At 42.0% G+C, this 27,305-nt stretch overlaps 2 protein-coding genes across 4 annotated transcripts; both read left to right on the top strand.

Annotated features, from left to right (window-relative positions):
- The first annotated feature begins 16,457 nt into the window (after positions 1-16,457).
- trub2 (TruB pseudouridine (psi) synthase family member 2) lies at positions 16,458-20,135 on the top strand. Its single transcript, XM_039016206.1, has 8 exons — positions 16,458-16,713; positions 17,361-17,498; positions 17,661-17,735; positions 17,887-17,948; positions 18,089-18,170; positions 18,279-18,351; positions 18,611-18,747; positions 19,577-20,135. Exons 1-8 carry the CDS (start codon positions 16,596-16,598, stop codon positions 19,918-19,920), a joined length of 1,029 nt encoding a protein of 342 aa, XP_038872134.1. The 5' UTR covers positions 16,458-16,595; the 3' UTR covers positions 19,921-20,135.
- A 120-nt stretch (positions 20,136-20,255) lies between these two features.
- hdhd3 (haloacid dehalogenase-like hydrolase domain containing 3) lies at positions 20,256-26,578 on the top strand. Of its 3 annotated transcripts, none has more exons than XM_039016209.1 (3): positions 20,256-21,134; positions 25,301-25,638; positions 25,855-26,578. In XM_039016209.1, exons 2-3 carry the CDS (start codon positions 25,306-25,308, stop codon positions 26,248-26,250), a joined length of 729 nt encoding a protein of 242 aa, XP_038872137.1. In that variant the 5' UTR covers positions 20,256-21,134; positions 25,301-25,305; the 3' UTR covers positions 26,251-26,578. The 3 variants fall into 3 exon arrangements, with proteins under 3 accessions (XP_038872137.1, XP_038872135.1, XP_038872136.1); XM_039016207.1 differs by having other exon boundaries at positions 25,252-25,638; XM_039016208.1 differs by lacking the exon at positions 20,256-21,134 and adding an exon at positions 22,441-22,488.
- Positions 26,579-27,305: the final 727 nt, after the last annotated feature.

The raw sequence follows: 27,305 nt of genomic DNA, 5'->3' as shown, positions 1-27,305 counted from the left end.
ATTGGGACCTCTCTCTTCATCTGCAAAAGTGCCTTCACAACTTTCCATTTCTAAGGACAGAAAACATCACAAAGAAACAGGCTTCATTATACACAAATTAGAGAGCACTCTATTTTATGTTGCTATTATCTCTCTGTCCTCATAGGGGCTGAAACTGGAGAATCTTTACGTAATGTCCTCCCACAAAATTACCTGCCCTATCCAGTAGCCTACACTCTCCCTTTAGTGACAGATGGAGCTGCAATTTCACCCAATTTTCCATGGCTGTTACCTACAAATGCATTTGGAGACTGTGTTTTTAATTTACAATAATTACATCAAGATAGCTAGCTAATAGGAAGTGTTAGCACTTTTTTTTCTAAGAGTGTAGCTTTTATTCGGCTGTCCCCATAGCAGTACCCTTTGGAAAAACATTTTTGGTTTCATGAAGAACCCTTTCCACAGAGGGTTCCAAAAGGGTTCTACCTGAAACCAAAAATGGTTCTACCTGGAACCAAAAATGGTTATCCTATGGGGACAGATGAAGAACCTTTTTGGAACCCTTTTTCTAAGAGTGTAGCTTGATGACATTTTTATGAATTTTTTAAAATTGTATTTCACCTTTATTTAACCAGGTAGGACAGTTGAGAACAAGTTCTCATTTACAACTGCGACCTGGCCAAGATAAAGCAAAGCAGTGTGACACAAACAACAACACAGAGTTACACATGGAATAAACAAATGTACAGTCAATAACACAATATAAAAAAATCTATATACAGTGTGTGCAAATTAGGTAAGATTAGGGAGGTAAAAGCAATAAATAGGCCATAGTGGTGAAGTAATTACAATTTAGCAATTAAACACTGGAGTGATAGATGTGCAGAAGATGAATGTGCAAGTGGAGATACTGGGGTGCAAAGGAGCAAAACAATAAATAACAATTTAATTCACTTAGCTAAACAGTGTGTACAGTTAGCTAGCTGGCTAGCTAGCAGCTAATTTTAGTTAGCCAACAAAGTGACCTACTGGCCTACAGCTATCTAACTAGCTAATAATATATTGTATTTTAACATTTTTTTAATGTATTTATTTACCTGAATAGTTTTTCCCACTGCCTCTGTTTTTTGTGTCCTTTCAAAAACAAAATAGTGGTCAATCCTCACAATATTTTCAGGGTTTGCGAAGCGCAGCCATGTGGACAAGTGGAGACAAGGTAAAAAGTGTTTGTCATCAGAGCGGTTTAGAACGTGTTGTGACGTTTGACTTTACCAGCGTATATCACTTTCAATTTCAATAAATATCAATCACAGACTGTTGGCCACACTTGATAACTTGAAAACTAGCACTTGAAAACGAGCATAGGCAACAACTACCTGGAAGGAAAACAGTGACAAACATAACACACTGCCTGTAGGGGCAGGGTTTCTTGAAATGTAGCATCCAATCAAAATCTTGGTCCACATTGGTCCAGTGGACCATTCAACCCGTTTTTGCAGTACAAAGTTTCCCAGACTTCCAAGTGAGGCGTGAGAACGATGTGATTTTGGAGGTATGACAAAGCGAGACTAGTACATCAATGGTAACAGCTATTGTGCTAACGCTAGTTCATCTGACTCTGGGGAAGTAGATAAAGGGCTTCCCTTTACAGTAAGTATCCATTTACAGTAAGACTTGCTGTCACTACAATCTGTCCCCTATACAGAGATTTCAGAAAGTATTCATATCCCTTGATTTATTTCAAAGTCAAGGGGTGTGAATACTTTGATGGCACTGTATTTGTTTAAAATCTATCAATTGATGGTTTCATTTCAGACAGACAAATAATCATGTTTGTTTGCAAAATACTATATCCGCCTCACTCTCAGAGAAATAAGTAGTACTGCTAGGTTTTACACAGTCAAATGTAACAAATAACTAATAAAGAAATGTACAAATTATATATTTGTGACATCAATATTGTTTTTGTGCTTGATGGTTGTTGCGACTGCACTTGAAGAAACTTTCAAAGTTCTTGGCATTTTCCATATTGACTGACCTTCATGTCTTAAAGTAATGATGGACTGTCGTTTCTCTTTACTTATTTGAGCTGTTCTTGCCATAATAGGGACTTTGTCTTTTACCAAATAGGGCTATCTTCTGAATACCAACCCTACCTTGCCACAACACAACTGATTGGCTCAAACGCATTAAGAAGGAAAGAAATTCCACAAATGTTAATTGAAATGCATTCCAGGTGATTACCTCATGAAGCTGGTTGAGAGAATGCCAAGAGTGTGCAACGCTGTCATCAAGGCAAAGGGGTGGATACTTTAAAGAATCTCAAATGTATTTTGATTTGTTTAACACTTTTTTGGTTACTACATGATACCATATGTGTTATTTCCTAGTTTGATGTCATCACTATTATAATAAACAAAAACCCTGGAATGAGTAGGTGTGTCCAAACTTTTGACTGGTACTATATTTATATATATATATATATATATATATATATATATATATATATATATGTATATTTTTAAATAATGAATTACAGTAATATGAGATTTGTATGAAAAACTTTTACATTTGACATTTTTGTCATTTAGCAGAAGCTCTTATCCAGAACAACTTACAGTAAGTGCATTCATCATAATGAATGTTTGTCTATGGAGAGTGCATGACTGTGTGCTCGAATTTATACACCTGTCAGCAACGGGTGTGGCTAAAATAGCCAAATCCACTCATTTGAAGGGGTGTCCACATACTTCTGTATATATAGTAGGCCACACAAGCTCACAGAACGGAACCGCCAAATGCTGAAGCGCGTAGCGCATAAAAATCGTCTGTCCTCAGTTGCAACACTCACTACCAAGTTCCAAACTGCCTCTGGAAGCAACGTCAGCACAAGAACTGTTCGTCGGGAGCTTCATAAAATGGGTTTCCATGGCCGAGCAACTGCACACAAGCCTAAGATCACCATGTGCAATGCCAAGCAGCGGCTGGAGTGGTGTGTTGCTCGCCGCCATTGGACTCTGGAGCAGTGGAAACGCTCTCTCTGCCAGGAGAACGCTATCTGCCCCAATGCATAGTTCCAACTGTAAAGTGTGGTAGAGGAGGAATAATGGTCAGGGGCTGTTTTTCATGGTTCGGGCTAGGCCCCGTAGTTCCAGTGAAGAGAAATCTTAACGCTACAGCATACAATGACATTCTAGACGATTCTGTGTTCCATCTTTGTGGCAACAGTTTGGGGAAGGCCCTTTCCTGTTTCAGCATGACAATGCCTCAGTACACAAAGTGAGGTCGTTGTGGAAGAACTTGACTGGCCTTCACAGAGCCCTGCCCTCAACCCCATTGAACACCTTTGGGGTGAATTGGAAAACCGACTACGATCCAGGCCTAGTCGCCCAACATCAGTGGCCGACCTCGCTAATGCTCTTGGAAGCAAGTCCCCGCAGCAATTTTCCATCATCTAGCGGAAAGCCTTCCCAGAAGAGTGGAGGCTGTTATAGCAGCAAAGGGGTGGACCAACTCCATATTAATGCCCATGATTTTGGAATGAGATGTTCAACAAGCAGGTGTCCACATACTTTTGGTCATCTAGTGTAGCTAGTTGAGACAACCATTCCAGCTAAACAATGGATGTATAGCATTTTCAAATGTTCATACACATCTAAAGTCTATGAATACAAAATCTGAGAACAGTAATATTTTAGACAGACATGAAGTTACCCATAAGCAATAATTTCTAATGAAAAAACACAGAAAAATTGGTGGATATAACGTTTTGTAAAAAAAACTTGTCAACTTCAAATAAACTATTAATACATTTTCCCCATGTGTCCATAGTTTGGTTTGTGTAGTTTCTCAAAAGAGTTGGGTTATATGTGAAAGTTTTGATATATTCATATATGCAATGTTTCATCACATAATACTGTTTGTTGATAGTGTGCTTCGCAGAGCTTTGCATGTTGTTTCAGAAGTCAGTGGGATGAATGAAACCTTTGTTTTCTGAGCCAAGGACAGTGATCTTGACAGCCTTCATGGGCCACACAACAAACTGTAGTAGAGGAGGCACAGACAGCACACTGTAAAAGCAGGGGCACAGACAGCACACTGTAAAAACAGGGGCACAGACAGCACACTGTAAAAACAGGGGCACAGACAGCACACTGTAAAAGCAGGGGCACAGACAGCACACTGTAAAAGCAGGGGCACAGACAGCACACTGTAAAAGCTGGGGCACAGACAGCACTCTGTGAAAGAGGGGGCACAGAAAGCACACTATGAAAGAGGAGGCACAGACAGCACACTGCAGAAGTGGCACAGACAGCACACTGTGAGAGAGGGCACAGACAACAATTCACTTTACACTGAAAACACTCCGATATAAGTTGTATGGAGATATCAATGTTACGTAACTTGACAAATAAATAAATTCCCATCATTTGTTGCTATGGCAATGGCTCTCTGGACTCCGAGCACCTGTGTGAGCACTCTCTCCCATGTCTTTTCTCCACGCTCACTTTTTGCTCCCTGATTAGTCCCTTACAAAAACTTACCTCTGGCCTGTGCCTCCCACACAAAGACTACAACCCATCAGAGTCAATTATAAATTAACATTTAGGATTTATAATGTTTAGGTGTGTCACGGCCGTTTAAAGGAGTGGACCAAGGTGCAGCGCGATTGGAATACATCTTTTAATTCAACGAAGCACACTTAACAAACGAACAGTGCCGCCAACGTAGTGCTCACAGGCAACTAAACATGGACAACTACCCACCAAACCAACTTGGAAAATGGCAACCTAAATAGGCTCCCCAATCAGAGACAACGATAAACAGCTCTCTCTGATTGGGAACCCACTCAGGCCACCATAAACCTACAACCCCTAGACAATACAAAATCCCCATAGATAACAAAAACCCCTAGAAAAGACAAAAACCCCTAGACAATACAAAAACTAAACAAACCACCACTTGTCACACCCTGACCTAACCAAATAATAAAGAAAGCAAATATAACTAAAGTCAGGGCGTGACAAGGTGTGAATAAAACCTATCAATAATCAATAATTACAGATCAGTTCACAGAATACCAATGCTCAATTCAATTGTGCGGCATTACAAAAAACGTGATAATTTGCACAAGCATACACTTAGTAATGCATGCACGTCACACACACACACAAATTGCTTTGTAGATGGAGTGATCGGTGATTCCTTTCTTCATACCCATATGAATAATTAAGAACTATTTGCACTAAGTCTGTATCATTCACCAAATCTCAGGACATTACCTGAAGCCTCATAGAACACTACCACTGAAGTTTCACAGAACTAGTGTTGCGAAACTGGGAATCCATAACTGGGATTTCTGGAAACCCTGAGAATTTGGGGAAAGTTACCAGATTTTTGCGACCTTACATGACATAACATTACTTGCTGCTGAAATTCCTCAGGACATTACCACTGAAGCTCCATGATTAGGCTAGTGCTGGAGGCTAGTGGAGTCGACTACTCTGACACAAGCATACCGTTTGATATTTGTGGATACAATGTCACATATAGCACTGGACACAGGGTAGGTGGTATCATCTTTATATTTTTTTGTACTAATTATGCATCGAGTGTTCTGTGTGTTTTATTATAATGTTTCTAATTAAAGAGACATTGGGGGCACGGCACTGCTGCCAGTGTCACGAACGTCGTAGGGAGGAGACCAAAGCGCAGTGTGAAGTGAATATATATTTTTAATAGAAGACGACTGAACACGAAGAACACTAAACAAAACGACCGTGAACGCTATAAACAATGAGTGCAGACATGCAACTTCACATAGACAATAACCCACAAACCAAACTGGAAAATGGCAACCTAAATAGGATCCCCAATCAGAGACAATGATAAACAGCTGCCTCTGATTGGGAACCAATCCAGGCCACCATAGACCTACATATGTCTAGACTAGACACACACCTAGACATAGAAAAACCCTAGACAAGACAAAACACACATACCACCCTCGTCACACCCTGACCTAACCAAAATAATAAAGAAAACAAAGAATACTATTTTTGGATCCAAGATGGCGTAGCAGTGTAGACGTGTTTCGTTTCATCCTCTCGTGTACGTTTGTATTTTTCGTATTTCTTGTATATATTTTAATTTTTTTTTCTATCTCTTTTCGATTTTTAATTCGATTATACCTTCCGGTAACCTACCTCACCCAATGTGATACGGAATCGCTATTATTTTTTAACTTTGGAACACATTCAAGAACCCCCAGTAGCTAACCAGCTAATCAGCTACAAGCTATTTAGTCATTTTTAGCCGCTGCTAGCAGCTTTTACCTTCTGCACAGACACCAGCCCTGTTATTAGCCTGGATATTACTCACCAATTTACCAGCATCGGACTGTCTCTCGACAACAACGCCGGATTCCTGCCGTAATCCCTGAGCCACTACTTCTGATCCTCACAGCTAGCTTGCAGCTAGCGCAGCTAGCGCAGCTAGCGCAGCTATTGCCACTGCCACGAAGCTAGCACCTGTTAGCAAACACAATTCTACAATTACAACCTCTCTTTCGCCATCGCCATCCGGCTTGGATTCTCTGTCGACACGACCACGTCTGGTCTGCAGACGAATACCCCATCCGCTGTGCCTTCAACCGGCCTCCGTCTGAGCAGACCCCCTCCGTCTGAGCAGACCACCCCCTGGGCTACTAACTTTAAACGCCGCGTGCTAGCGTAGTGGCGGCTTCCCTGCTCCATCTACGGCTGCCCCCTGGACACTATGATCACTTGGCTACATAGCTGATGCCTGCCGGACTGTCCATTAATTCACGGTACTCCATTCTGTTTATTTGTGTTTTATCTGTCGGCTCTGTGTTTTAACTCAGGCTCTGTGTGTAGTTAATCCGACCCTCTCTGCCTAGTCGTCGCCATTTTTACCTGCTGTTGCTGTGTTAGCTGACTAGCTGCTGTTATCTCACCTGTTGTTTTAGCTAGCTCTCCCAATCAAGACCTGCAATCACTTTATGCCTTACTGTATGTCTCTCTCAAATATCAATATGCCTTGTATACTGTTGTTCAGGCTAGTTATCATTGTTTTGGTTTGCAATGGACCCCGTAGTTCCACTCTCCGTACCTCTGATACCTCCTTTGTCCCACCTCCCACACATGCGGTGACCTCACCCATTGAGACCAGCATGTCCAGAGATACAACCTCTCTTATCATGACCCAGTGCCTGGGCTTGCCTCCGCTGTACCCGTGCCCCACCATACCCCTGTCTGCACATTATGCCCAGAATCTATTCTACCACGCCCATAAATCTGCTCCTTTTATTCCTTGTCCCCAACGCTCTAGGCGACCAGTTTTGATAGCCTTTAGCCGCACCCTCATCCTACTACTCCTCTGTTCCTCGGGTGATGTGGAGGTAAACCCAGGCCCTGCATGTCCCCAGGCACCCTCATTTGTTGACTTCTGTGATCGAAAAAGCCTTGGCCTCATGCATGTCAACATCAGAAGCCTCCTCCCTAAGTTTGTCTTACTCACCGCTTTAGCACACTCTGCCAACCCTGATGTCCTTGCCGTGTCTCAATCCTGGCTTAGGAAGGTGTCGGGTTCACCTAGGGGTCATAAAAAGGGTTGTACCCAAATGTTTGGTGTATTAGAATAATGTATTATGCTTATGTTTTATTAATAGAAGGGGAGGGGTTAAAAGACCCCTCCCTCCTTACAGTTATAGGGTTTTAGACTACTGATTAACAATAGATATATTCATTGTAGAAGTTTAGTATTGTTCTACATTTGTATTTTAGTTCTTTCTCTCTGCCTCATTATAAAGAGGCCCTTAGACAGAACAGGGGAGTGAAGGAGATAAGACTAGGTAAACATTCCACAATGGGTCAACTTTGGGGAAGGGGACATTTACTGCTAAGTGTTTAGCTAACAATAAAGGCCCTGTTTATACAGCTTTGTAGGCATGGTTTTGGTCCCAGGAGTAGAGGATGGTGATATAGGCAGTGACGTCACCAGGGCGCGACTTAGGGCAATGACATCACCAGGGCGCGACTTAGGGTTTAATAAAACCATTGGAGACCTTTTGTTTGATGCAGAACTTACTCAGAAACATGCGTGCTATGTTCCTGTTTGTCAACTTCTGTCTGCAATTGCATTAATAAAGGTTTTTGAATGATTTAATTAAAGATATTGTCATAATGCTAATTTCACCAATGAACCAATGATTGACAAAGAAGGACGTAAGAAACAAACCCTAACAAAGGCCACCAAAAATTCTGAGATTTCCATACCCAACTATAACACTTTCCGTCAAGATAGAACTGCCAAAGGGGGAGGAGTTGCAATCTACTGCAGAGATAGCCTGCAAAGTTCTGTCATACTTTCCAGGTCTATGCCCAAACAGTTCGAACTTCTAATTTTAAAAATTAATCTCTCCAGAAATAAGTCTCTCACTGTTGCCGCCTGCTACCGACCCCCCTTAGCTCCCAGCTGTGCCCTGGACACCATCTGTGAATTGATCGCTCCCCATCTAGCTTCAGAGTTTGTTCTGTTAGGTGACCTAAACTGGGATATGCTTAACACCCCGGCAGTCCTACAATCTAAGCTAGATGCCCTCAATCTCACACAAATCATCAAGGAACCCACCAGGTACAACCCTAAATCCGTAAACATGGGCACCCTAATAGACATTATCCTGACCAACTTGCCCTCCAAATACACCTCTGCTGTCTTCAATCAAGATCTCAGCGATCACTGCCTCATTGCCTGTATCCGCTACGGGTCCGCGGTCAAACGACCACCCCTCATCACTGTCAAACGCTCCCTAAAACACTTCTGCGAGCAGGCCTTTCTAATCGACCTGGCCCGGGTACCCTGGAAGGATATTGACCTCATCCCGTCAGTTGAGGATGCCTGGTCATTCTTTAAAAGTTACTTCCTCACCATATTAGACAAGCATGCTCCGTTCAAAAAATGCAGAACTAAGAACAGATATAGCCCTTGATTCACTCCAGACCTGACTGCCCTCGACCAGCACAAAAACATCCTGTGGCGAACTGCAATAGCATCGAAGAGCCCCCGCGATATGCAACTGTTCAGGGAAGTCAGGAACCAATACACGCAGTCAGTCAGGAAAGCAAAGGCCAGCTTTTTCAAGCAGAAATTTGCATCCTGTAGCTCTAACTCCAAAAAGTTATGGGATACTGTAAAGTCCATGGAGAACAAGAGCACCTCCTCCCAGCTGCCCACTGCACTGAGGCTAGGTAACACGGTCACCACCGATAAATCCGTGATAATCGAAAACTTCAACAAGCATTTCTCAACGGCTGGCCATGCCTTCCTCCTGGCGACTCCAACCTTGGCCAACAGCCCCGCCCCCCCCGCTGCTACTCGCCCAAGCCTCCCCAGCTTCTCCTTTACCCAAATCCAGATAGCAGATGTTCTGAAAGAGCTGGAAAACCTGGACCCATACAAATCAGCTGGGCTTGACAATCTGGACCCCCTATTTCTGAAACTGTCCGCCGCCATTGTCGCACCCCCTATTACCAGCCTGTTCAACCTCTCCTTCGTATCATCTGAGATCCCCAAGGATTGGAAAGCTGCCGCGGTCATCCCCCTCTTCAAAGGGGGAGACACCCTGGACCCAAACTGTTACAGACCTATATCCATCCTGCCCTGCCTATCTAAGGTCTTCGAAAGCCAAGTCAACAAACAGATCACTGACCATCTCGAATCCCACCGTACCTTCTCCGCTGTGCAATCCGGTTTCCGAGCCGGTCACGGGTGCACCTCAGCCACGCTCAAGGTACTAAACGATATCATAACCGCCATCGATAAAAGACAGTACTGTGCAGCCGTCTTCATCGACCTGGCCAAGGCTTTCGAATCTGTCAATCACCATATTCTTATCGGCAGACTCAGTAGCCTCGGTTTTTCTAATGACTGCCTTGCCTGGTTCACCAACTACTTTGCAGACAGAGTTCAGTGTGTCAAATCGGAGGGCATGTTGTCCGGTCCTCTGGCAGTCTCTATGGGGGTACCACAGGGTTCAATTCTCGGGCCGACTCTTTTCTCTGTATATATCAATGATGTTGCTCTTGCTGCGGGCGATTCCCTGATCCACCTCTACGCAGACGACACCATTCTGTATACTTCTGGCCCTTCCTTGGACACTGTGCTATCTAACCTCCAAACGAGCTTCAATGCCATACAACACTCCTTCCGTGGCCTCCAACTGCTCTTAAACGCTAGTAAAACCAAATGCATGCTTTTCAACCGTTCGCTGCCTGCACCCGCACGCCCGACTAGCATCACCACCCTGGACGGTTCCGACCTAGAATATGTGGACATCAAGTACCTAGGTGTCTGGCTAGACTGCAAACTCTCCTTCCAGACTCATATCAAACATCTCCAATCCAAAATCAAATCGAGAGTCGGCTTTCTATTTCGCAACAAAGCCTCCTTCACTCACGCCGCCAGACTTACCCTAGTAAAACTGACTATCCTACCGATCCTCGACTTCGGCGATGTCATCTACAAAATAGCTTCCAATACTCTACTCAGCAAACTGGATGCAGTTTATCACAGTGCCATCCGTTTTGTTACTAAAGCACCTTATACGACCCACCACTGCGACCTGTATGCCCTAGTCGGCTGGCCCTCGCTACATGTTCGTCGTCAGACCCACTGGCTCCAGGTCATCTACAAGGCTATGCTAGGTAAAGTGCCGCCTTATCTCAGTTCACTGGTCACGATGGCTACACCCACCCGTAGCACGCGCTCCAGCAGGTGTATCTCACTGATCATCCCTAAAGCCAAAACCTCATTTGGACGCCTTTTCTTCCAGTTCTCTGCTGCCTGCGACTGGAACGAATTGCAAAAATCTCTGAAGTTGGAGACTTTTATCTCCCTCAACAACTTTAAACATCTGCTATCCGAGCAGCTAACCGATCGCTGCAGCTGTACATAGTCCATCGGTATATAGCCCACCCAATTTACCTACCTCACCCCCCATACTGCTTTTATTTATTTACTTTTCTGCTCTTTTGCACACCAGTATCTCTACTTGCACATGATCATCTGATGATTTATCACTCCAGTGTTAATCTGCTAAATTGTAATTATTCGATTTATTGCCTACCTCCTCATGCCTTTTGCACACATTGTATATAGATTCTCTTTTTTTCTACCATGTTATTGACTTGTTTATTGTTTACTCCATGTGTAACTCTGTGTTGTTGTCTGTTCACACTGCTATGCTTTATCTTGGCCAGGTCGCAGTTGCAAATGAGAACTTGTTCTCAACTAGCCTACCTGGTTAAATAAAGGTGAAATAAAAAATAAATAAAAAAAAAGGTCAGGGCGTGACAGCCAGACCCTGAGCTCACCTGCGTGAATAGTTTTTTTGTTTATAGTTATATCTGGGGGTGCAACTTTCACTGGGGACAGGGGGGACATGTACCCCCCACATTCTGAAATACCATTTTTGTCCCCCCAGTTTTATAATTGGAATGTGATACAAAATGAGGCAACGGTGTGCTTTAGGACCATTCGGCAGACTCTGAGCGGTCGGGTAAGCTGTTTAATCAGACTGGATTAAACATTTTTTTAAACATTAATAATACAACAAAAAAATGGTTGGTGAATAACATTGCAGCTTAGAAACAAGAACTTACAATTAATTCCAAACACAAAGTCCGCATGTCACGACTCCGCCGAAGTCGGCCCCTCTCCTTGTTCGGGCGGCGTTCGGCGATTGACGTCACCGGCTTTCTAGCCATCACCGCTCCATTTTTCATATTTCCATTTGTTTTGTCTTGTTCCATACACACCTGGTTTTCATTCCCTAATCACACTGCATGTATTTAGTCCTCTGTTCCCCTCCATGTCTTTGTGTGAAATTGTTTCGTGTTTTACATGATTATCATTACGCGCCAGACTGGGTTTCATGTTTCTGTGTCTTTTGCACACAGTTTATTTATTTTGGTATTTACAGTGTCTTGTATTGAACATTATTTGCGCCTTGCACTTTTGCCTTGTGGGCTAGAGGTTTTTTAAGAAGCTGCGATCTTCTGTTATTTTTATCTCCTGCCATAATAAAGTGTGCGCTTGTTCAATACTCCCTGCTCTCCTGCACCTGACTTCAGCCATAACACCGCATTTCAGGACATGCATATATGCTAAGCACAAATATTGCTGTAGCGATGCTACACTTCTAAAGCCAAAGTTGAGCACCTGGTTATATCGTTAAAATTTGTTTTGTTTTGTCTCAATCCAAGTGTGTCGCAAATTTGAAAGTGGATTGTACACACTCTCTTTAATAAATGGATCACTAGTCACTTTAATAATGCAACTTTAATAATGTTTACATATCTTGCCTTACTCATCTCATATGTTTACAGTGGCGGATTTAGGTATACGCGACATGGGCAGCCGCCCAGTGCGGCATCTTCCCGGGGGCGGCACGGGGCGCCCGCACAAAAACATTTGGAATGGTGACATTTGCGCAATCAATTTTCTATCGCTAATTTGCACGTCACGTCAATGATATCATGTCACCATGTGGGACTGTGGATCAATTAACCTTGTCGGAGTGGGTGCCCTGATTCTAGTTTGTGAGCTCGGCAGGCTACTGCCTGGGAAGGTCTCCCACTCAGAAGTACGAGATGGGAAGGGGGCGGGGGTAGGTTGACCTCGGATCTCCCCACTGGAAGCCAGAGGTGGGGGAGTCTATCAAATAGCGCACTTCTAACTTTGTACAGTACTAATGAAATTTGTAAATTAGTCACACTACGAAATGCTACCAAATAAACCACAATTCATTCATAATACTGTGAACATAAATTTTCACAGACATATTGTTGCATTTTTTTCTGGTTTGTGTAAAATCGTTAAGAATAATATAAAACCAGTCTGCACACCACCAAGGTGAATTGGTTTAGTCTTGACTCTTGGGGGATTTTTTATTTTTTTATTTTACTAGGCAAGTCACTTAAGAACAAATTCTTATTTTCAATGACGGCCTAGGAACAGTGGGTTAACTGCCTGTTCAGGTGCAGAACGACAGATTTGTACCTTGTCAGCTCGGGGATTTGAACTTGCAACCTTTCGGTTACTAGTCCAACGCTCTAACCACTAGGCTACCCTGCCGCCAGGGTAGCCTAGTGCCTAGCCTAGGGATGGGTAATGTATTGATGCTTGAGTGCCAAATCAACACAAATTTGTTTCTATTACTTATTTTTGACATTGATGAGTCTTATTTTTGTATATATTTTGATATTTATATAGTTTTAAATGTTATGATTATTTATTTATGTTGTTCCGAACGTCTGAATAAAAATAGGGGGGGGGGGGGGGGGGGGGCTGAAGTGGGGGTTCGCCAAGGGAGCCATACAAGCTAGAACCGCCACTGTATGTACAGTATATACTGTATTTTATACCATCTATTGCATTTTGCCTATGCAGCTCGGTCATAACTAATCAATATATTTAGATGTATATATTCTTATTCCATTCCTTTATTAGGTAGTTGTTGTGGAATTGTTAGATTACTTGTTAGATATTGCTGCACTGTCGAACTAGAAGCACAAGCATTTCGCTACACTTGGAATAACATCTGCTAACCATGTGTATGTGACAAATAAAATGTGATTTCATTTGGTGTGTGACCTTCTTAATCCTAATCGCCATAATATGCAGAAAGCGTTACAATCACTACAGGGGGTTGTATGGATTCAGTGAGTAAATCAACCACCATCACCTACTCCTGTGAGTTTCTGCTCACTTTCCGAGACTAAGCTCACACTCTCAAAACAGCATTGCCTTAAATATTGGTTGTTCTACAAAGTCAAAAAGGGAAACTAAGAAGCGAGGCTCAAGAGATGGTGTTAGGAACAGACTATGGAGGCGGGGAAGCCTTCACCTGCTCCCGGTGATAACCCTGTCAAATGTGTGGTCACTAAATAATAGACTGGATGAGTTAGCGGCAAGGGCTACATTTGAAGAGGATTTTTATTTTATTTTATCTGCTTTACAGAAACATGGCTCAAGCAGGACAATATTGATGTGAACATTGATGGATACGCTGTTATTAGAGCAGATCGAATCAAAATAACATCACATACTGTAAATCATAAGGCGGGCCCGGAGGCTATGTATCTTTGTAGATAATACTTGGGCCATTTGTGTTTGTGGATTTTAATACGCTCTCCCTCTGCTAGCACCTCCCCACTCTGCAACACTATGTCGCATGTCCAACTCGCTCAACTCGCATCCTGGACCAGCGCTATGTCAAGGTAGAGGACGCATACAAGGCAGTGTGCAGAGCACCGATCAGGAAATCATACCATCATACCAACGTTATTCATCTCCTACCGAGATACAGGCAAGCAGGTGAAACGCGAAAAACCCGTAGAGAAATCCATTCAGGTATGGACAGAGAGTAGAGAGGAGCTCAATGATTGCTTTGATGTCACAGACTGGAAGGTGTTCTTTGACTCGTGCAGGGATCCCCACGAGTTGACAGACAGCATCACATCATACATCCAGTTCTGTAAGGATACTGTCATTAACACAAAAACATTCAGAGTATTTCCGAACAACAAACCCTGGTGTCTAAGGACTTGAAAATGAGCCTCAATTAAAGGAAGTATGCGTTCCTGAAAGGAGATACTGATGCTGTAAAGGAGAAAAAAATGAATTCAGGTCAAAATGGGGAAAGCTAAAAAGGACTTCAAGGATAAAGTGGAGCAGCGGTTCTGTACAGGCAATCCAAGACTAGCATGGGAAGGGCGTAATGCAATGACGGGAAGAGAAAGGAAAAGAGAGAACAATAAAAGTGCAGACTGTTCATCCTTTGTAAACGACTGAGGATGCTATCCTGACCTCGGTAAACACGGTGGCTTTCAACATGCAAAATCATATACACACATGTATTTATTGATTTTAGTTCAGCTTTCAATACAATGTAAAGACAAACACTCCTGAAATGACTACTGGACCTGAATGTCAACGGATCAAGGACTTTTTAACTTACCGCCCACAGAGGGTCCTCATGAATGGGGCCCTCTCTGATGAACTGACCCTGAACACAGGGGCGCCCCAGAGGTGTGTCCTTTCACTGCTGTTGTTTTCTATCTACACTAATGAGATGAAGATCCAAGGAAATAATGTGACCCTTTTCAAGTACATGGATAACATGGCTCTGGTAGGACGCTATTTTTAAAGATGCTAAGTCAGATGGGGACAGCTCATTTAAACAGACCAACAATCTTCATAAATGGTGCCGGTCAAGTGCCCTCCACATCAATGTGGAAAAGACAAAGGATCTGATCATCAATGGCAACAATTTGCCAATGTCCCAACCACTCTCTCCGAACGACCAACCAGTGGATGTGGTTAAGTGTTTCAAATCAAGTCAAATTTTATTTGTCACATGAGCCAAATACAACAGTGAAATGCTTACTTACAAGCCCTTAACCAACAATGCAGTTAAGAAAAATACCTAAAAAATACAATTACAAAAATAATAAATAAAAGTAACAAATAATTAAAGAGCAACAGTAAAATAAAAATAGCGAGGCTATATACAGGGGGTACATGGTACAGAGTCAATGTGCGGGACCACCGGTTAGTCGAGGTTAGTCAAATACCTAGGAACACAAATTGATAACAAGCTGAGTTTGCAGACTGTATTTTTTTTAAAGCAAGCCAGCGCCTGTTTTTAATCAGGAAATTGAGGTCAGCCAGGATGTTCTGGAGAGTGTGTACAGCAGCTTGGTGGAGAGCATCCTCACGTTCAACATGACAGTCTGATATGGTAATCTGAGCGTGAAGAGCAAAAGCAAACTGAACAGAATAGTAAAAAGTAATTGGTCGACCACAGGCACATTTGAGCAGTCTGTTCCACAAGGCAACCAAAAAGAGGGCACTGGCTGTCATTGCCACCCTCTACACCCTCTACAGAGGCTTCCCTCTGGCCGGTGCTTCAGAATGTCCATGGCCAAGAAGAAGGTGTTCAAACATTCGTTCCTTGTGCAGTTGGACTACAAAATGCAAAGTAAATTGTATCAGTATATATACATATCTATCCAGTGCAGTTGAGACAGCAGTCAGTTGTGAGTGAATGTATCAATGTCCTCTGATTTTAGTGTATGCAACATGACTGGTGTGTATGGTGTGAGAATGTATGTGTATATGATCCTTTTAATGGAAGGTGATGCCAAAGAAAAATGTCCATCCTGGATTAACAATAAAGTTTTATTATATTCTATTATTTTGACAACTCTAACTCTAACATTTATTTATTTGGGTTTAGGTTTAAATAAATACAATTCAATTTAAATTCAATTCAAGAGCTTTATTGGCATGGGAAACATTTGTTAAAGTGGCCAAGGCAAGTGAAGTAACTACTCCAGCTCGTTAGGTGGCAGTGTTCTGGAATATCTAAGTCACATCTACGCGTGAGCATTAGTTCCACATGTTGACATTGCCGAGATGTGAAACATTGCCAGGTTGGAACTGCGTTTATGTGAAATTTGACCAAGTACAGCGTTATTTAACACCGTTTATGGATAACAAATGCTGGACAATATTTGTTTAGATCTAGCGTCATGACGACGCCATCTGTTCGCGTGTTTCATAAACTAGAGGGATTGTTTTCCATTTACAAACCCCCCGGTGTCCACTGGAAACTCGTCCGGGATACCGTCGAGACAAACCTGCTCAAAGGTACTGTAACGTTACTGACACTAGCATCTACTTTTGCACTACAAATGCAACATAATCCCCCATGTTGTTATTTTGATAATTGCTTGCTTAATTGTAGTTTGATTAATCAGGCTGTAGTACACAATTATTGGTATATTCAGCCTGGAAATAATGCCTGCAAAATCGTGTAAATGTACATTACAAGCCAGAATGTTGAATAAAATTAACGTTACATTTAAACTTACTCTACATGTTGTCTGTGCGGTTTGCACAATAGCTGCTCGTAATTTGAGACAAAATATCCACAGGAAAGTATTGTTTACCCGACATTTTAGAGAGCTGGTAATGTTTAGCAGTAGCGTTATATGGTTGAGTTACTACTGTTACCTAATGGGTTTACCACTTGACAAGAAATGCCAGCAAGGGATTTCCTGTCACATGTCCAGTTCATTCACAGCAGTGCAGTTGAAGGAAATTAGAGAATCATCTTACATTTCTAGTCATTTAGCAGACGCTCTTATCCAGTAGCAAGAGCATACATTTTCATCAAAAATATTCGTCCTGGTCCCCCTGGGAATCGAACCCACAACCTGGCATTTCAACCGCCATGCTCTACTAACTGAGTCAGACGGGACCGATGATGATGTTGATGCAATCTCTCTCCAAAGGGATAAATGCTGCCCCTCCTCCAGCCCCTCGTCAGCGGGTCCAGTTCCTGGCTGAGCCCACCACTGTTGTGGCTGAGGGTTCCAATGAGCTCACCCTGTCTGCAGCCTCTGTCCCAGCTCTGGCTCATCACCCTCTGGGTATGTTCAGGTTCACTGTACAATCACTTCCAAGTCTTTCATGACCTGTCCCTTACACAACCTATAAGTGCATTCACATGTACTTTAAAGGTGAGGCTCTCCATATCGTAATGATGCTGGATTTGTGTGAATTCAATAACGGTCTTACTGTTTTCTTGTCAGTGAGTGGACCTGAGTTCCAGCACATAGGAGTAGGAGTGGGACATCGCCTGGACGTATTCTCATCTGGAGTTCTAGGTGTGACTTTCTGTCATGTCCTCCAAATTACAAAAAATATATATATTGCTGAGGGATATGCTCATTTGAACCACATCGGGCCTGCATTACTGCACCAATATAAGTTTTCATGTTTGATCATTACATCATCATGGCATCTGTTTCTCCTCAGTTCTAGGTGTTGGCCAGGCAAACAAGGCTCTGACTGATCTCTACAGATCTCATGTCACTAGAGTAAGCGTTCATCTCTATTTATGTTACAAGTAAAAGAGCATACAGTTTATTGGAGGTGGAAAATCCATATGGCATCGTTCTGATAGAATGCTGAGATTGCCATGATGCATTTCTTGCTCAACTTTCGATAATTTATTCAGGATTATACATTGGAAGGTGAATTGGGGATGGCCACAGATAATTTCTCTCACACAGGCCGCCTCATAGAGAGGACCACATATGGTAGGTACAGCAGCACTTTATTTTTTTGCCTTTCACCTTATTGAAATAAACACAGAATCTATAAAAACATTATCTTGACTGTGTAGCAACCCTTGACATGCCTTCCAGATCACATCACACAGGACAAGCTGGAGAGAGTCCTGGCCATGATGCAAGGATCCAATCAGAAAGCCCTGCTCACGTACGTCCACCATTCATTCTAGTTCTGTGGTCCACCTCTTATCCCTCTCTGTTCACCTTACTTTATCTACTCACTGAACCAAGGTATATTGCAATTAGAGCATTCCCATAGACCTGTACCAATTCAACCCCATTACTTACCAAACTAATGCTGTGATATAAGTGCCAGTCAGTTGTTGTCAGTGCCAGTGAAAGCTTATTTGTTATTTTTGCTATACCTAGTGTGTGGAGCAGTGTAGGATAACTGTTTGTTCTGGCAGGTACTCTAAGGTGGACATGAGCACCCAGGGGGCCTATGAGCTGGCTGTGAAGGGGGAACTGCGTCCCGATGGGAAGTCTCCCCCTATTATGACAGGCCTGCGTTTATTACACTTCCAACCACCCCATTTTACCTTGGGTAAATGTATTGCCACCTCCAGTTTCACCTGTACTGTACAACACCCTGCTAGATAGACACTTGATCACACACAGTACCAGTATACACAAAGACACAGGGACACACTCGCATGCAATAGAACATGGCACATGGCTCTTTCTAACTGATGAACTGCAACAGACACCTTGTTGCATTAGATATGTATCCGGTATTCTTGAATAGTGGGGCAATTCCATGATGACCGAGTGACACTGAGACTGATGTTTCACTTTAAAATGTATGCCAAACCAATGATTGCAAAGTTAAACAAACCATACAACTCTATGCACAAGAACTACAGTATAAATTGTTAAAAGTAATTATTGTGCATAGTTGTATGGTTTGTTTAACTTTGCAATCATTGGTTTTTGTTTGACATACATTATTATGTTACCGTGGAACTGCCCAGTGCTCAATTCAATTTATACACTTGACCCTCTTTCCCTAATGCATGTGTAAATATTGTACTATAAATCAAATCTGTTATCGTGGAATTGCCCAGTGCTCAATTCAATGTATACACTCCCCTCCCCCTTACCCAATACATGTGTAAATATGGTACTATAAATTGTGCCTTTCTGTATTATACATATTTCTCAAATGTTAATTCTATTCTACTGCCATTTACTTTGTTCATATTCTTATTTTTTTACTATTTCATATTGTTATTGCATTGTCAAGAAGGAACCTGCAAGTAAGCATTTTGTTGGACAATGTATACCATGCATGTCCCGTACATACGACTAATACAACTTGAAACTTGCTAATTCAGTTTTGTACATTTCATTAACCAGTTTTCTCGCTCTCACAGAGGTGCAGTGTTTGAATGAAACACAGCGGTACCTGTGCAGAGTCCTGCATGAAGTGGGCTTGGAGCTCCGCAGCACGGCTGTATGTAAGGGAGTGCGCCGCACTCGAGACGGACCCTTCACCATACAACACGCCTTGACCCATCAACACTGGACTTCCCCAGATGTCATACAGGCCATCAGACAGTACCGCTCTTCCAGAAAGGCTAGCAAAGCCAAGCACACACAGCCAGGGAAGGATACAGGAACAGCCAGTCAGAGACAGGAGATGTCAGAAGAAGCAGCAGTCACTGGTGATTCCCACCGGTTACGCTCTGTATTGACCTCAAAAGCATTTGGCTCTTGATGTCCTTGGAATAGGTATCCTTGAAAGCTACATCAGCCTCAAAACATACTGGTTTTAGTCAATGAAGATGTAGCCTCTGTCACAGGCTTTCACCTCACCTACGAGTGCGAAGCCTGGAGCCTAGGCTAATGAAGATGTGGCTGTTGGAAAGCCAATTTTTATTTTCATGTGCAATGTCTGCTTTCTTTATGCCAATATAAAATGCATGACCTGTTTGTATCAGTCAATATCTTTTCTTTTAAATTATAATATACCAAATTATGTGATAATCTCAATCTATAGGGGGAGCTAATAAATTTATACATATTCTTAGTTCTAAGAAACACCAGTAAGTAGCTTGAGCCATCCCAACATTAGCCCTTGATCATGACTCAGTTCCATTACATTACTCATAAGTCATTGATTGGGTGAAGGCGTCTTCTGTATTGGGGTTTTGTTAAGATCCCTGACGCTTGTTTTGAACATTAACACGCATTGCTTGCAGTACAGTTTTGGAAACACAAGGACCTTATATTTCATATCAGCACGCAATAAGTTTAAAAAACAAAAGGTTAAATTGATACACCTTTTTAGCAATCTATCGTGCTCTGAACGCCTGTGTATGTAATGGAAAAAGGCCACCAGAAACGTGTTACTGAAAAATACTGTCGGCTGCAACTGATAAAGCCGGTAAACAGTGTATATTTTGCGTTAAATTATTTGGATGTTATATGAACGAACGTAACGGGCTTCTGTTTCTAGAACCGTATCGCAATTGAGAATCGATTCACGTTTAAATAGAATATTTTGCTGCCAGAGCCAGTCTACTTCTAAAATAACATACAAGGTCCTTGAACCTTAAGACAGGCTTCTTATTAAGAGTAAGCACATATTGGGCTATCCCAACATTAGATGGCAGCACAAGCACAGTTATTTGTCACAATTTAGAATGTATTCACTCTATTTTGAACGTCCTGTAACTTTTTGTCCAACCTCAGTATTAAAATACATTTATGCAAAGGATTAACAAAACAAACATTACACGGTAGGCTACATGTTTGAGTGCAGGACTCAAATGGAACCCTTCCTTCTGTGCAAGAGATTCCGTGGTGATATTTGAAGTGCTGCACCCTAGGACCGACTGGCAGTAAGAGTATACCTCTCGTTGCATTGTAGCAAATATACTGGTAACTAACCCTTCTTCTGTCTGTGATTGTAGCGTCGAGAGTGATCAGGTACGATACACACTTCGGTTATCTTCCTTGACATATCATTTAACTCCGATGTTGTCATATATGCTGCTGCTACTGTTTATCCTGTTGCTTAGTCACTTTATCCCTACCTATAAATCAGTGGCGAACCGTAACTATGGCCCTAGTCTTCAGCGGGACCAAAAATCTTCCAATACGTTGTATCAAACTCAAATCAAGAAAATAACAGAAAACATAGTAGCATTTATTATATCTTCTGTAGTCTGAAAATTCTAGTTCTACTGAAGGAGGAATGAAAACAGGCCTGGCCGAGCCTCGGAGACAGAAAATCATAACAATACAAAAGAACAACCATTTAATTTCCCAAATGAAATTAACAAAAGTTATTTTATGACCATCACACTAACCAGTGATCTAAAGTTTAAATGCAACAATGTCTCATAGTCATTATTTTCAGAGATCGCAAACATCAAGTGAGCTGCAAAAAAAGTGCCATTCACCAGATTATCATTTGTAAACAAAGTTTGAAAGTTAAAAGGGTGGTGCTAACAAATTAGCAACAACATCCACATGGGAGCTAATAACAGCTGCTACAGCCGCTATTGCCATTGACACACTACTACGACACTAGCTAGCTAACATTACCAGCATTTCCGTTGGAAAACTACTGCTTGCGCCTCTGATTATTTGCTCGTCTTGCGCCCTCAGTAGTGATGTGTTTAGGCCTTAGAGAAAGAGAAGGGTGCAATTTCGGCCTGCATTCCTGTATCTGCAGGAACCCCTCTTTATACTTCTATAAGTACATTTTTAGGTTAGGGAAGGCAGAAGCGATCCAGTACAGTAGGTGGCGTTATTGAACAATAACGTTGGATGCCAGCCGTCGATTAAACCCACAGAAGGGGTGGGGTGACAATGGGCACTGTTTTCCTGCAGTTCTGTTAACGATGCCGAGGGCTGTTGTTCAGAATTTTGGCGCGAAGGACACTGCCAGTTTATCCAGCTAGTCCTAAGGAGGACTCCGGGACACAGCAGGTGAGAGGTGGGAGTGACACTTTGTGCTAGCTAGCCAGCACACTATGAGGTGTGATTCATGCCAGAATTAAGCCTGTTCTGGAGAAGGTCTGTATGGAGGAGTGGGCCAAAATCCCTGCTGCAGTGTGTGCAAACCTGGTCAAGAACTACAGGAAATGTATGATCTCTGTAATTGCAAACAAAGGTTTCTGTACCAAATATTGTATCAAATGCTTATGTCATGCAATAAAATGCAAATTAATTACTTAAAAATCATACAATGTGATTTTCTGGATTTTTGTTTTAGATTCCGTCTCTCACAGTTGAAGTGTACCTATGATAAAAATTACAGACCTCTACATGCTTTGTAAGTAGGAAACACTGCTGATTTTGCAGGTTATCAAAAACTTGTTCTCCCCACTGTATTTCTTAACGATATCACAACTTAAATATAGCCTACTTACTCCTCAATTGGATCAAGTAAATCTTGGTAATTATTTTCATAGTTTCTAATGAAACTATCTGGGGCAGACACTCAAATCGCTTCTGTCGCTTGTAAAAAAAAAAAAAACAAGAATGAATGAATGTGTCCCCGCCGAGCTCTCAAATACCGTGCCAGTCTCTCACTTTATGTACGGTCACTGCAATCCGGATTCCTTGGGACGTCCTTATACTAACACTAAACTTGACCAATTTACATTATTATACTTTTTTATTTTGTTTTATTTTGTACCTTTTTAACTAGGCAAGTCGGTTAAGAACAAATTCTTATTTTCAATGATGGCCTAGGAACAGTGGGTTAACTGCCTTGTTCAGGGGCTCCCTCTGTACTTAAAAGAGGGATGGACATCCCAAGGATCCCGATTAGCACAGACCCTCTGGGAAAGTCTATGAACTGCTCTATTCGACTGAAGGGACATCCCAAGGATCCCTGAAAGCACCTATGAACTCTGAAAGCTGTGGACACAACTGTTTTTGGTTGTCTGTCGCACTGGTAACAACACAGTCTGTGACTGGCTAACAACATTTAGATCTGTATACAGCGAGATAAGATAACATAACATGCCATGAGGTGTTGAGGGAAAGACAGAGTATCTATAGATTGGGCATCATCTTTTCTAGGCCATTAGCGATAACAGGAAATACACAAGCCGTAGGCTACACTATAGTTCAGTGTGTCTACGTTGGAATGTCTTCTTGCATGGGAAAAATTGTAAGTTTCTAACATTTATGGTTGAGATTTAATTAATATAAATATGAACTATGCACATTATGACTTTCATTAATACGCGATGCAGGCATCACGTACACGCTAGTAAGGCGTTGGTATCATGTCAGGTGGTACGGTTGCCTAGGCTTATGTCCCTGATCACCCCCCATAGCACACGGTGTCGCTAACTACCTTTGCACCTCAACTCGGTACTGGTACCCCGTGTATATAGCCAATTTATCGTTACTCATTGTGTATTTATTCTTCTTGTTATAATTGTTCTATTATTTATTTGTATTCTCTGCATTGTTGGAAAGGGCTCGTAAGTAAGCATTTCACTGTTAGTATGTTGTTTACGAAGTATAATTTGACAAATGACAAATAAAATTTGATTTGTTTCATGGTTAAAAAGTATACACCATGACGAACGTCAGCATGTAATAACACGTGTAACGCAAGCAGTCTCGGTACACATGCCCCTATGTGTGTTGTCAGTGGTGTAGTGGAGGGTATACACCGTATAGCCACTTATTTTTCAATGGGCATTGCGTATACTCACTTCTTAATCCCCTCGATGCGTATCAAAGTAGCCTAGTGTAGTGGTCTAGTGGAGGTATATGTCATATCAATTAATAAGGTTGATGGAACATATCAGAATGTTTAGCTTAAAATGTTGATTAACTATTATTTCTTCACATTTTAGGTGCAGCAATGTGCACACGGTGCAGGCCTACATGCGAATGTTCCAAAATGCAATTTACAGGAAAATAATTCTAAAATGTGCTCCACCCATACCTGAAAGCAGTTTCATAGACAGAGATAGAAATATCCATTAGAAATTTTAGAAAGAAGGGAGCTCTAAAGATGCAACAACTTAAAACTATCATGGGTTGCTAATATGACTAGGATCATACCTTTGGCTGCTAGACAATTAAATAAAGTTTAAAGTAAACCAATAGAACAGGAGAACATTGAGGTCTTTATAAAATAATTGTCTCCATGTTTCTATGGTGGGATTTTGGCTACAGGCTACTATGAAGCAAGGCAAAACATGCCTCATAATGTCATGAAATAAAACGTAAGGAAGGAAAAATATAGCGATGCTAATGGTAGACCTAACCTTCTTCTGGTAGATGGAAAGGCTTTCCCAAAAACTCTCAATTTAAAATGTTAACTAGCTATAAAGTAGTCTTTGCCTACCTGGCAGAATGATATCATGATTATCTGCATCAATCCAGTGGACATTTGTTTTGTTAACAACATCTCAGAAACACTGCTAACCAAACAGCAGTTCTAGGTGCCTGCCACTTAAATTAAACGATAACTACACAACAACAAATACAATTCCCAGACCTTAGTGGTCTCCTGATGTGGTTTAAGCATTGTTATGGACATAGAACATCCTATTTAGTTGTTTTTTCTATTAAAAAATGGTGACTTAGAGAGCGAAAACCAGAAACATTTTTTACCAATCAGAAACCTGCAAATTTCTGGCTTTGTTGACAGCCTCCATTTATCTGTTTCACTAGTAGGCCTACCTGCACAGTATGGGTTGGCCTGACTGTGAAAGATAATTGTAGGTCATTCAGAGTGTATGTCACTGTTTCTCATACATTTTCACACAGAGCATCTTTCTTTTACCGGGCAGGCCATTTGGGAAATGTTTTGCTCAATTAGAGTATACTCACTTCTCCAGGCACCACTATGTGGTGTTATCATTGAGCAACTAACAAAAAAGTCAGTATCTATCACTGTGGGATCATTCAGTTAGAAATAAAACAGTATCTGGACTTTGTGCCTTCCAGAGCTTTTTTGTGCTTTATTTTGCAGCCTTAGCTATTTCGTCAAATTTTCTTTTTGTCAATGCAGTGAAAGTAGACTACCCATTTTTCATACTTTTCCTGATTTCCTCCATCTCAGCTACATCTACAACATGAGATGCGTGTGGATGTGTCTATTTCTGTGGCAGGTGTGATGCGTGTGCCACTGCGCTGGGTGCTGTGGGATGTGAAAGACACCCTGCTGAAGGTGCGCAGTTCTGTCGGAGAGCAGTACTGCCAGGAGGTCAAGCGAACAGCAGGTTTCAGTCTTAACCCTACAGAGGTGGAGGCTGCCTTCCGCCAGTCCTTCCACCAGTACTCCAAACTCTACCCCAACTACGGTACTGCCCAGGGCCTGGGAGGGAAGGCCTGGTGGATGGGAGTGGTTCGGGACACCTTCGCCCAGTGTAGAGTACAGGACGCAGCCCTACTGGACACACTGGCCCACAACTTGTATCATGGCTTCTGCAGCCCTAATAACTGGGAGGTGAGGGGATTATAATAATTGTTTCTATCAGCATTACAGTATGTTGTATAATTCATGTAACATCTCCAAAAATGTGATATTATGATTGCGCAAAATGATCTTGTATACCTACATGCATTCATTAAAATAGTTTAAATGTAAACCATCCTCAATATCTATCAATTGGAACAATTGTGCCACATTGTGAAATTAATAGCCTGTATCTTCCGTCCTAAGGTATTTCCAGACTCAGCGAAGACCCTGGAGAGCATATCCTCCCTGGGACTGAAGCAGGGTGTGGTGTCCAACTTTGACAATCGCCTGGAGGGGATTCTACGAGGCTGTGGCCTACTGTCTCACTTCAGCTTCCTGCTCACCTCAGAGGAGGCCGGTATAGCCAAGCCTAACCCAGCAATCTTCCACCAGGCACTAGAGAAATGTGGCGTAACAGCCGCGAGTGTAGCGCACATTGGGGACCATTATGTCTATGACTATGTGACCTCTCGGTCACTGGGCCTCCATGGGTACTTGCTGGACAGACAGGGCAGGAATAAATACCCTGATGTTCCCCCACAGCATCGATTAAAGACACTGGAGGAGCTACCTGCACGTCTCCAGCAACATATGGACTAAATGTTATCTATTACACAAGTAAACTCAAGCCAGGATTCAAACAAAGCGCACTGTGCCAACATTTCACTGCACTTGACATTAAAGTATAAAAAAATATATATAAAATCCAAGCCTTAATCTATGGCAGTGAAACTAGCCCCAAAACTTAACATATGCAATGACCACTTTTAGATTATCTAAATATGTACATATAATTTATCTAATGTTTTCATAACTTATTTCGCCAATACGTTTTATATCACGTTGTGACACCCTCCAATTAATGGATTATGTTCAATAAATAAAAATGCCTGTTCTACAGCCAGTGCTACATTCTTCTACGACTTAACTCCTCTCTTGGAAATTAATACATTTTTTCATACAGCATTAGATTTCAGCTCACTTGAGCTGAGACAAGGAGGAATCGGGCCGGTTATTTATGGTCGTGGCTAGATGTGATGCTGCTAATGTCAAAGTGATATCAAAAGTTGCATGTTGGAGTCGCATCAGGAAGATTTTTTTTGCATTTTACCTAACCTTAACCTAATTCTCCTAACCTGCTACATAGGTTCTCCAAACCTGCTAGTCACTTCTGACATTAACTGCATCACATCCAGTCAAAACTGTTATCTGACATAAAAAGCTATGATTGAGAGAAGCACTCCAAAGTGCATCCACTCTGACGGCAGGAACCAGTCTTTATTTGTTTGCATGGGTGGTCCGTCACACCATTCAGTACAACCCAGTGAAAAGCATACCGCTATCCATTAAAGCCTATTTTCAGTGTTGTGTAGTTTTGGCCTAAAAGGCATGAATTCTTTGTTGGTCTTTCATTATAGTAGAGCTCTTTTGTTACACAGCAAATTGGCCAGTGTTACCTTTTCAATATAACATTCTTTGTGTTGATTCAGGAGCTAACATTTTCAACACTGAGTGTTACTATGAGCCCGTCCTCCCCAACAAACTTAAATTAAGCATGTACCAGAATGAAGCTCACACCTCACTGCCTATTGTTACTGCAGTGAGGAAATTCCCATCTTCAGAGAATCTTTTTCTCTACAGAGAATAACTTCTTC

This window comes from Salvelinus namaycush, chromosome 20 (assembly GCF_016432855.1).
Source record: "Salvelinus namaycush isolate Seneca chromosome 20, SaNama_1.0, whole genome shotgun sequence".
NCBI lineage: Eukaryota > Metazoa > Chordata > Actinopteri > Salmoniformes > Salmonidae > Salvelinus > Salvelinus namaycush.
The sequence above is the reverse complement of the archived record's forward strand: the minus strand, read 5'-3'. Positions and strand labels throughout refer to the sequence as shown.

Bases quoted from the DNA above. Each gene is read 5' to 3' on its own strand.
- trub2 (XM_039016206.1), top strand. From the start codon at position 16,596: ATGACGACGCCATCTGTTCGCGTGTTTCATAAACTAGAGGGATTGTTT. The intron at 17,949-18,088 runs GTAAGCGTTCAT...TAATTTATTCAG, and splicing joins ACAGATCTCATGTCACTAGA to GATTATACATTGGAAGGTGA. The intron at 18,171-18,278 runs GTAGGTACAGCA...CATGCCTTCCAG, and splicing joins CATAGAGAGGACCACATATG to ATCACATCACACAGGACAAG.
- hdhd3 (XM_039016207.1), top strand. From the start codon at position 25,270: ATGCGTGTGGATGTGTCTATTTCTGTGGCAGGTGTGATGCGTGTGCCA. The intron at 25,639-25,854 runs GTGAGGGGATTA...TTCCGTCCTAAG, and splicing joins GCAGCCCTAATAACTGGGAG to GTATTTCCAGACTCAGCGAA.